Raw genomic sequence first — 11,344 nt, forward strand, 5'->3', positions numbered from 1 at the left:
AATCTGACTCCAAAAAGATCTGGGTGAAAAGGCTTAAAGGGGTAGTTCAACATTTTGGCAAATTGGCCCTTTGCCATAATCCCTATAGTCATAGCAGTAGGTTTGTTACCTTTAATTGTCGGTGCAAGCTATTTTTAGAACGGTGGAGCAGAGCCGCTAGCTGCTCAGAGCTACACTACGGAGGCTCATGGGATTTCTTGGTTTCCCTCATCAAACTCATCAAATACACAATCCAACAACTCCAAAACGCTCTGGTGGACAAGTTGTGACCTGCACATTCACCACGCTATGAGATAATAACAGAACGTTACGAGACTGAGTTGTTTTAGAGGTAAATGCAGAGACTGCTTGCTGAAAAACTGCCCCCAACGGGAACGCGTATTAGCCTCCGTAGCGTAGCTCTGAGCAGCCTGCTGCTCTGCTCCGCCGTTCTAAAAATAGCTTGCACCGATAAATAAAGGTAACAAACCTACTGCTACGACTATAGAGATTATGTCAATGGGCCAATTTGCCAAAAATATTGAACTATCCCTTTAATGCTTTAAGGCCAATGAGTGAGACTATTTATGATGTGTTGTGTATGGTATTTTGTCTTTTGTATACATATATCACCCACGCCACGGACCTCGAATTTGTGTTTGTTCGGTGTTTTGTATTTGTCTTTTGTTTTACCTTTTCAGAATCAGAATCAGAAATGTTTTTATTGCCAAGAGCCGTAAACAGTTTACAGCACAAGGAACTTGTCGTGGTGTCAGGTGCAAACATAGGTACCAAAAAATAGTTAGGTAGGGATAAGATAAAAATTTAAATAAATAAATAAAATAGAACAAATTGAAATAAACATACTCTAGGGCAAAAAAATAAACATTTACTATATACAATTTAGGATTTATATAAAAAGATTAAATAGAATAGAAATATGAAAATGATCTATAAAAAAAAACATTTGGACTAATTTTTCAATTTCAGAGGAAATCCAATTCTCCATTTGTTTATGAAATATTGAGAAAACATGCAATGTACAAAACGCTATAATAATAATTTCTAGGCTTTTTGACGCTAGAATTAAAAAGCAGATACTCGATGAAAACATGAGCGACATGTTCAGGTGCAAATGTGGAGTTTTAAAATAACTGAAAACACTTTGTTTTGGTCTGGTCAGACTCATCTGGATTTATTGAAACATCATTTCAAACAGTAGCTGTTCACATATTTAAGGCATCAGGTGGTTTTTTATGTCGAGGTCGAGTTTGGTCCTTCACTTGTGCAGCGTGAGTTTCCTGCAGAGAAACTCAGGAGGAATTCTCTCTCTCTCTCTCTCTTTGGTTTTTTATCATTATCATCTCAGTGCATTTGTGTTTTTATTTTTTTTAAATTTTTGGCACTTTTATTTTGGTCTTTGGTATTTATTTATTTTTTGTCTTTGTGTGTGGAATGTGTGCGTTTGAGCTTATGAACCACAATTTTCACGTCTCCATGAACATGAACATTTGCTGGTGTTGTCATTAAAACCTTGTAACTCCGCGGCCTCCTCAGTAACACTTCATCCAAAGAAACAAAAAACAAAAACACATCAAGCTTCAATAAAGAGGCCGAAACTTTCCCAGCACTCACACGGCTCACAGGTTGGAGATACAAGGTTTTTTTTGCTTTTTGTTTTTTTATGGTTGTGTGGACGAGTCAGTGCGGCGTCACTTCTTGCCGTGCTTCTTGCAGATGGCGACGTACTCCAGCACGTCCTCCGGGGATCCCATGGCGACGGGCGCCCGCTGGTGGATGCTCTCCGGCTGGATGTCCAGGATGGTCTCGTAGCCGGTGGAGGCCATGCCGCCCGCCTGCTCCATGATGTACGCCATGGGGTTACCCTCGTACAGCAGCCGCAGCTGAGACGGAGAGGAGGGAGGGAGGGAGGGGGGGAGGGAGGGAGGGAGGGAGGGAGAGATCAGTCTCAGAGTTCATCATCATCCTGAACTAAAGCATCAACTCCATTTCCCTTTGTACTGTACTAAGTATGAGGATCTGAGAGAGGTACAAAACCCTGAAATATTACTGCTCTGATGAGCAAAAACTGGAACGGTTGTTTAATATCAGTGTTGCTAGTTTTATTTCCAAAGCCTGGAAAAGACGACAGAATAGTTTGTTTAATTGATCTTTGATTAACTCCTTTGAATCTTGGTACCGTTTCCTCTTCTTTCTTTCTTTCTTTCTTTCTTTCTTTCTTTCTTTCTTTCTTTCATTCAAAGATGATCTGATTGGCTCCTGAGGATCTGGTTTATTAACTGTATTTTTGTTTATTTGTTTCATTGATGTGCTGACGGCGTTTTCTGGTCCTGTCCTTTATTTATTTATTTAACAGGTATTTTATATGAGTCATCGGCTTAAACGTAAATGAAGGCTTCATCCTCCTTGAACTACTCACTTTAATTTTCTTGTTAAACATCTGTATTTTTTAAAGCTAATGTGTGAAAACCGGTTTAAGTTACACAGTGACGGTGTAATGCACAACAAGATCTTCATTGTCAAGATGTATAATGTATGTTTGCATTTTTTTTCACCTCTTATACATCACCATTTTTTTAGTTTTACATTGTATCTCTAGTCATTTGGAGCAACGTACGTCAAGAATTTCCTTTGGGTTTATTTAAATGTTCTGGTAGTATTGGTAAAAAGTAAAAAAGAAACTTGTTGAAGTCATTTACAGTGTTTTTCATCCTCAGTGTGTCAATCTCATGTTGTTGGGTTCAGTCTTACAAACAGTGGGAGGATGTGCAGAGTGAAGAAACAACATTGTGACATGATGTCCTCACCACGGCCTCATGCTACAGGTCAGACCGGCGAACGGAGAGAAGTTGGTTTTATGATCGAAAATTTCCTCTGAAAACGACACAGCATCAATATCACAAGTGGAAGTGGAGGAGTCTTTATCCATTTTTCTTTTACTCCCTTAGTAGTTTTTAGTTTCTATGTGAAAGCTTCTCATATCATGACAGCTCACCTACGGAGGAGCCACAACGCAAAACAATTAAAAAACATTCAGATTTTTTTTATTGATGAATTTATTTTAAATGTGCACAAGCTAAATATTAAAAACAAGAAAGGACTCGCAACACTGTAGGAGCTCCCAAATATACAAAGATTTATTAGAGGACTATAAAAAGGACAACGTTTCGAGCAGTGCGCTCTTCGTCTGGCTGCACTTCTGGATGTGCGCGAGCCTTTTTTTGTTCAAGCTAAATATTGCAATTAATGCTTTTCAAAGTTATTGAAGGATAAGTTTAAAATCACAAGTGCAGAGACACAGCACAAAGTTCCTATGTTCAGAGATGGAGCGATGCATTTTTTTTATTATTATATATTATCAAATAGAAATTGTATTTTCTGGTAATAATACATGAGTTTAACTTGAATAATAGAGGAAGTTTAAGTTGTTTTTGATGCAGTTACTACTTCATGTCTTCTGTGTCTTCAGGTGAAACATCAGTTCTACTTTGGTATTAAAGCAGTCGATAGGATCTTACCTTTCCCTTGGGGCTCTTCACATTCCCTGGGTATAAAAAGATGCCTCCGTACATCAGCGTCCGGTGAACATCTGCCACCATGGAGCCGATGTAGCGGGCGTTGTACGGTTCACTGCCGTCCTGCAAACCAGTAAAAAGTTGGATTAGTGGGTCGGTTAAAAGCTGCATGAGGTCACGATGCACAGATACAAAACAGAAACATCTGGACAGAAGGAAACATCTGATCAAACCGGATCAAACGACGTTGCCGTTACCTGAGGGAACTTCTTCTTCTGCAGATACTCTACCACAGCCGGGTCGAAGTGTTTTGAGTATCCTTCGTTGCAGCTGTAGATCTTCCCTCGCTTCTTGATCCTAATGTCGCGGTCGACCAGGATGAACTCGCCGAGTGCCTGAGGAGCAGAACGACAGGAAATGTTATGCAAAAAAATGTGTGTTGTAGCCTACTGCTCTGTGACGGTTCGGATCGTCCGGAGGGGAACTCAACTCACCGGGTCGAGCATGAAGCCGTTGACTCCGTGTCCGGTGGAGAGCACGACCATGGTGGCGCTGCCGTAGAGGGCGTAGCCGGCCGCCACCAGGTCTCTGCCCGGCTTCAGAGCATCTCTCTCACACGGCTCGTCATCTGTGTTCTGACACAAAACAACATGACTTTATTATTCATCTTTCCCCAACTCTTCTCTGGACTCAAAAGGAAACCAGACGAGCAGAGACCGAAACGATCTGACCTCATCTTTAAAAGGTCGGACAAACTAACACACGAGCGTTCGTACCTTTTTGTAGATGGCGAAGATGGTGCCGATGGAGACGAGACAGTCGATGTTGGAGGAGCCGTCCAGAGGGTCGAAGCACACGATGTATTTACCCTGAAAGGAGGAAAGAAGAGACTGAAATGTCACTTTATTGACAGATTCACAAGTCCAGTTGCTGCACAATTAATCACAATGTGGTAGGGTTTGGCCAAGTATTCAGAACGGAGGTAGTGAGCACTCACCCTGAATCTCAAAAAAGGAGAAAAACTCTCATGTGGAGGTGCACGGCCAAGGCAAACAAGAAGAGAAGAGAAAACCAGCACCCTCCAATCAGCTCCTTTTAACTTTTTATTGTAGGACAGGCAGGCAGGACAGACGTTTCGACCGAAGTCTTTTTCAATGTAAACACACAGGTGCCTGAGGTGGGAGATAAATACCCTAGAGGCCTCTTACAGAACATGAGATCTCCGTCCTCTCTAAAGGTCTGTCTTTTGTTCCTTGTAAAAAAGTTGATTCATTTAATACGAGAATTGAAGTGTTTAAGTTTTTAAGGTCTGTGAAATTGAGAGCTTTCTTTGATAAGGAGACTTCTAACCAGTTGCCTCCCTCACAACAGACTTTTGAAGATGAGCCCGAATCTGCTGGGACCAGCGCTCCTCACAGACTTAAAGCTAAGAGCACCTTTGTTCCTCCTGCCCTTAATTCATCTGTAGCCACATTTTGCAGGCTGGTTGAGCGGGATGTATCTTCTCAGGTACAAGAGACTAACAAAAATAAACTACATTCGAACATTTCTCCACAAGAAAAGAATGCTCTGCTTGAGTTATCCAAAGACAATTCTATTGTTATTCGTAAAGCCGACAAAGGTGGAGCTATCGTTGTACAAAGTAAAGAAGCATACAGAAAAGAAATTTTGAGACAACTGAGTGATAGTTCTTTTTATACACCTCTTACATGTGATCCCACTATTAAGTTTTTTAAAGAAGTGGATGTTTTTTTGAGTAAAGCTGTAAGCGAGATGCTCATCTCTCAAAGTGAATATAAGTTCTTGCTTCAGAAACATCCTGTACGTCCAGTGTTTTATACACTTCCTAAGATTCATAAGAGCAATGTAGAACCAGTGCCTGGCCGGCCCATCGTGGCTGGCACACAGTCTCTCACTGAGCCTATTTCACAATATCTTGATTTACACATTAAAGCAGAGGTGTCTCGATTACCTTCCTTTATAAAAGACACTACTGACTTTTTGAACAAAATTGATGCTTTACAAAATATCCCTCATGATGCACTTGTTTGTACTATGGATGTCACTAGCTTATATACTAATGTTCCACATGCAGCTGGATTAGAGGCCTTGGAATATTATCTCAAGAAAAGAGATGTCCTCTCTCCTCCTACTGATTTTTTGGTAGAAATGTCTGAACTTATTTTGAAGAGGAATTATTTCAAGTTTGAAGACTCTTTTTATTTGCAATGCCAAGGGGTTAGCATGGGCAGTCCTTGCTCTCCAAACTATGCAAATTTATTCATGGGCAAGTTTGAGGAGGATTTTGTTTACAACAAGAATCCATTTTTTCCTTTTCTAATATGCTGGTATCGCTACATTGACGATGTGTTTTTCATTTTTTCTGGCACGGTAGAACAACTGGAGGAGTTTAAAGAGTATATCAATTCTAGGGTGCCCTCCATTAAGTTTTCTCTGGAGTTCAGCAGAGATTCTATTTCTTTTCTGGATGTACATGTTCAAAAATCTGAAAAACTTAATACCAAGGTATACAGAAAAGAAACCGATACAAACAGTGTTCTAGATTTTACGAGTTACCATCCTCCAGGCTTAAAAAGAGGGTTACCATACAGCCAGTTACTCAGAGTTAAGAGAATATGCAGCTCCAACACTGCTTTCGAGGAACAAGCGGCAGAGGTGTGTGCCCGTTTTTTATCAAGGGGCTATGATAAGTGTACCCTTGATAGGTGCCTACAAAAAGTTAGGTCCCTAGAAAGAAAAAACTTGTTGACATCAAAATCCCCCCCTCCCACCCCTACTCCCACCTCTAATATTGTGTGTGCCTTTACCTTCTCTAATGTTTCTGTTAAAATCAAGAACATTGTCAAGAGTCACTGGCATATTTTGTCCAGTGATCCCACTGTGGGACATGTTTTTAAAAATATTCCTATTTTTGCCCAGAAACGGGCCCCAAATTTGAGAGAGAAGCTTGTCAGAGCCGACTGTTATGTTCAGCCACAACATTTTTTGTCTAGTTTACCCAGTGGCAATTTCCCCTGTTGTAACTGTGTACACTGCAATGCCATGATTAAAAGTGAGGTGTTCACACATCCACATTCTGGGAAAAAATTCAGAGTTAGAGGCAGGATTTCATGCAAAACTAAGTATGTTGTTTATTTGTTAAAGTGCCCCTGCGGCTTATGCTACGTTGGGAAGACAAAAAGAGAGCTGAAGACCCGTATCTGCGAACATAAGAGCAGCATTAGAAATAAAGATGAAAAATCGTCTGTAGCAAGACACTTTAATGCAGCAGGCCATGACGTCTGCTCTTTAAGATACCAAGGTATTGAAGAAGTTAAACCACTAAAAAGAGGGGGGGACAGGGAAAAAACACTTTTGCAAAGGGAGGCATTCTGGATTCATAACTTACAGACAGAATATCCTAGGGGAATGAATGAAGAACTGCTCTTAAATTGTTTTATTTAATGTGATTTATGTAGATTGATATGTCAGATTGAGGCACCGACGTCTTTGTTTGCGCTGTAATGTTATGATGCTATGTGTTAATGTAAAGGTCTACTATAGTCTCTCTTGCGCCTTGTCAGATTTGATATTTATATGTAGATAATTTTTTTGTATACTATACTGTAGCGTTTTCTCATTCTATACTTAAATGATACTATACGAACAATTTTCAAAAAATATTTTTGTACTTTGACCAGCGGTTTGAATTTTACGGGGTCTATATTCAGTGGTCTCTTTTTGAGGCTTGTTTGGGTCTGTTTTGTGGTCTCTGTTCGAGGCTTTTTTTGAGTACCCCTCCCTTCACTTAATGTGGAGGTGGTCAGATATTTATTTATTAACATGAGACACTGTTGCCCTTATGTCCTTGTTTTTCATTGTAAGTGTCACTATGCTTCATGTTATGTAAGGCTCCATGGTGGCTCTGGTGCCTTGACATTTTTTCTAATATTTAATATTTAATGTATATATTTTTGTATTCTTGTACACTGGAGGGTATTTTGTAGCCCTTCGTTTTTGATGTTTTGCCCTGTGGGCCTTATGTGTGTTCATGTGTATTTTCTGTGAGGAGGTCTAATGACTGAGAGTCATACACCTGGTTCAATTAGCCTCTAGGGTATTTATCTCCCACCTCAGGCACCTGTGTGTTTACATTGAAAAAGACTTCGGTCGAAACGTCTGTCCTGCCTGCCTGTCCTACAATAAAAAGTTAAAAGGAGCTGATTGGAGGGTGCTGGTTTTCTCTTCTCTTCTTAGGGTTTGGCCAAGTGCAATATCCAAATCGCAGGAGTTGCAATTCTTTTCCGATGAAAGTAAAATGTGTTGCATCATTGTTGTTCTCTGTCTGCACCATACGTGTTGTGTTGCTGCAAACAAAATTCTCACCACATAAAGGGGACGTGTTTGTTTGGTACAAAATCCAACAAAAATTACATCAATTCTATATTTTTCAAGTCAAAATGACTCTGAACACTGAAATCACATATCTGCCATATAACTGCAATATGATGTTTTTTTTGCATGGTGTGCAGCCCTTCTCAATATGAATCTTCTTACATTGAGCAAAAACACTGGTTGCAACAACTAAAGATGACAGTTTAGAAAAACCAAAAACACTAAAGACTGAGATCTGAGAATCAAAGTAACATCGTCTCATTCACAGTATCTTGTGGTTTGTATATCGTTCTTAAATGATAAAAACACCACTTTTATAGACTACAACATCCTTGACAACAGAGAGAAAAAGTTTCAAAATGCATCTCTTTCACCTGGTGTGATGTCACATTACTCTGAAGTCAGTTTGAGTCGTTGTGTTTACATCATCGTTTCTGCAGAAACGAGAGGCGAAACACTGGATTTAGCAACAACTTTGTGCTGCTGCAACATTTCTATCAGGCTGGAGCCTTTAGAACAACATGTTGAAGTTTCCAAAATGTTCATGTCATTAAATACGTCTTTTTTTTTTTTAAAGATTTGAGGATTTTTGAGCTCAGATCCTGTGGAGAGCGAGGTCACGACTTCGGGCAAAGGTCGAGTCACACCAGATGAAAACCAGCTGCACCTCAGCCAGAAAAACCGGACCCAGTTTGAATTCACCAGGAGGAAATGTGGATCATCCAGTTTTAGTATGAAGACAATAAGTTTCCTTATGAGAACTCGCTTCATGGAGGAAGCGCAGATCCTGGCTCTGGTTTGACAACTCACCCTGGTCTCCGGGTCCACGACGATGATCTCCTCGTTCTCCTCGGACACCAGCACGCAGGAGGTGAACGACGACTTGAGCATGTTGATGATCAGGTCGTTGGACAGAATATCCAGCTTCTTCACCTGGTCGCCCGTCACGTTGGTGCTGCCAGCGATGCCGTAACTGATGAGATACGAGAGATAAAAGATAAAAGATAAAAAAACAAAACAAACAGTGAGAGTGAAAACTGGGAACTGGCACGAAGACAAAGTCACTTCCTTGTTCACACAAAACTCAGTGGAGTGTAAAGGTAGAGGTTTGTGCGAGAAACTACATGCACTGATAAATTTGGAGATTTTGGGCTGTTTTTCTTCCTTAACATGTATTCTTTCAGAAAAGTCGAAAGAAATGGCAGAAAATCCACATTAAGGTTTTTATTTTACTTCATTTTGTCTCTTTCGTCAGTAGTTTTCTCCTAAATTCACCAAAAGTTAGCATGCTAGTACTGTGACATACTGTGCTGTCCCTGTTGTCTGACCCATGTCATGTCAGGTTTCATTGTAACACTCCCTCGCTCTCCTGAACAGTTATGTTATTGTCATTTTCTCCGTATCTGCAACAAATCGTAGAAGTACGACTTATTTACAATCTATGGAATTTTACAGTGCAAGTCTTTAAAGGCTGTTTTCTCAAAATGAGTTTTTCCTCAGACTCTGGGCTGGTGACAGTATTTTCTCATTAGAGTGATAAAAAGAGATATCCAAAATCCCCTCTGTAAAAACTTCTGACTCTAATATGTCAACAAAATAAAACAAGGATTTTGAAAGGAGCTTTATCCATTGTTCAGATTTCGCTTCTGGAAATGTATGCAAATTAGCTCATATTTCATCAGATATTGCCTCATTTACACATTTAAAATGTAAAATTTGACAAAACTTCTAATACAAAAAATATTTGTCTTAATGTGAGTAATAAACTTGGGAAGTTTCATGGTGATATCTGGTAGTTAAAAATTTTTACCCTATTCACCTGTAGTGTCCACCCTTAAAGCTCCATACAGTATAAAGGTAGATGTTTGTATTAAAGCTCCATACGGTATAAAGGTAGATGTCCATCTGACGTGTGATTATAAAGCAGCTCTAGGTTCTATATTAATACTGTGAAAGTATCAAAGCCTCAGTCCACAGAGAAATGCACACAGCCTGTATTTAGAAACTGAGCCTTAAAACCAGCCGTCAGGACTTCCTGTCACTTTGTGATGTCACAACAAAGCAGTCACCCACCATCCAACACTTTGCAGGATTTGGTTTCTCTCTGGGTGTTTTATTTTTCACCTGAAATCTGCTCTGTCTGTTTTTAATTAGATCTCTCGTTCAACAATCAGCCAATCAGAAGAGAATCTCAGAGCCTCCTCTCTTCTGATTGGCTGACACAGACCTATTGTTACTAGAGCTCCAGAGAGGAGATGGAAAACTACACAGAGATGGTTTTGGTTCCATAAACCATAAATGCATCTTCTTATTGACCACAACACGTAAACTATGGAGCTTTAACCTCCATAAAGTTAAAACTGAACCAACTAATCCAAGTTTGATGTGAATGATGTGATAGAAAAAAAGTTCAGCTGATGCATGACTCTGCATTTCTTAACAGCTGAAGTGATTGAGTAAGAAAGAAAGAAAGAAAGAAAAAAAAGACATTGCATCAACAACAGAATTGAAACCTGAATCAAAACCAGTCTTCAGAGAGATTTCAGCTCCGGAGACATGAAAAAACAAACAAACATGAGGTCAGAAAACCTTCATGTGTGAATAAAGAGGGAGTGGATCTTTGTTTATCTCTGATACTGAAAGCACAGATTTCTCTTGCACATGTTTTGGTTTTTCAAATGGAGCCTGACACTAACTATAAAGCAGGAAATGTGTTTGCTGGGAATATAATGCGCCTGTGGAGAAGTGAAGTGAGGTGGGCGTGGTGGTGTCAGCTATGTGCTTCCTGATTGGCGCAGTGAGAACCTGAATCTCCTGCTCTGTTGTTTGTGCCAGCGTGGATGAGATGCACGGGACTGACTGACACTCGGCCCAAAGTTTGTCGCATTAAACACAATTTCAACACAAAAACAACAAAACATTTTCTTTCTAACCCTTCTTCTTCTTACTACTACTACTACTACTACTACCACTACTACTACTCACAGGTGGGCGATCCCAGCTTTACGCACGGCGCTGGAGATGGCCTTCACCGCCGTGCACAGCGAGCTCAGCAGCGTCGTCAGCTCCCCGGTGCCCTTCGCCTTGCGGCCTTCCTCCATCATGAACCGGGTCACGGTGACCACGTTGGTGTCGAAGGTTCCTCGGTCGGACATGATGATGGTGGACGGTTCCTCTGTCTGCAGCAGCCTGAGAGAGAGGGAGTAGGAGAGAGGGAGTAGGAGGCGTCCGGACGCTGCGGGGCTTTAAATGCGCTGAAACGCGGAACTCAACAGAGAGGAGTGAGGCAGCGGGGAGCCAATCCAGAGCCGAGGGAGAGGAGAGGTGTGGCCCCCCCATCCCCACCCCGGCCCAGGCTGAAACACTGCCCCGCTTTGTGCAAACTCAACTGTTGTTCCCTGATGGACTGATAGTGTTTCCAAAAGAAGGATGTG

The 11,344-nt window shown here is 40.8% G+C and overlaps 1 protein-coding gene across 1 annotated transcript; it reads right to left on the reverse strand.

Moving 5' to 3' along the window:
* Nucleotides 1-1,163: 1,163 nt before the first annotated feature.
* Nucleotides 1,164-11,139, reverse strand: fbp1a (fructose-1,6-bisphosphatase 1a). The gene is made up of 7 exons (XM_083979975.1): nucleotides 10,896-11,139; nucleotides 8,721-8,883; nucleotides 4,292-4,384; nucleotides 4,010-4,150; nucleotides 3,773-3,910; nucleotides 3,519-3,638; nucleotides 1,164-1,883 (listed from the first exon to the last, which is right to left on the reverse strand). The coding sequence occupies exons 1-7, from the start codon at nucleotides 11,063-11,065 to the stop codon at nucleotides 1,692-1,694; spliced, it is 1,017 nt and encodes a 338-aa protein (XP_083836101.1). The 5' UTR covers nucleotides 11,066-11,139; the 3' UTR covers nucleotides 1,164-1,691.
* Between the last annotated feature and the right edge of the window lie 205 nt (nucleotides 11,140-11,344).

This window comes from Trachurus trachurus (assembly GCF_905171665.1).
Source record: "Trachurus trachurus genome assembly, chromosome: 9".
NCBI lineage: Eukaryota > Metazoa > Chordata > Actinopteri > Carangiformes > Carangidae > Trachurus > Trachurus trachurus.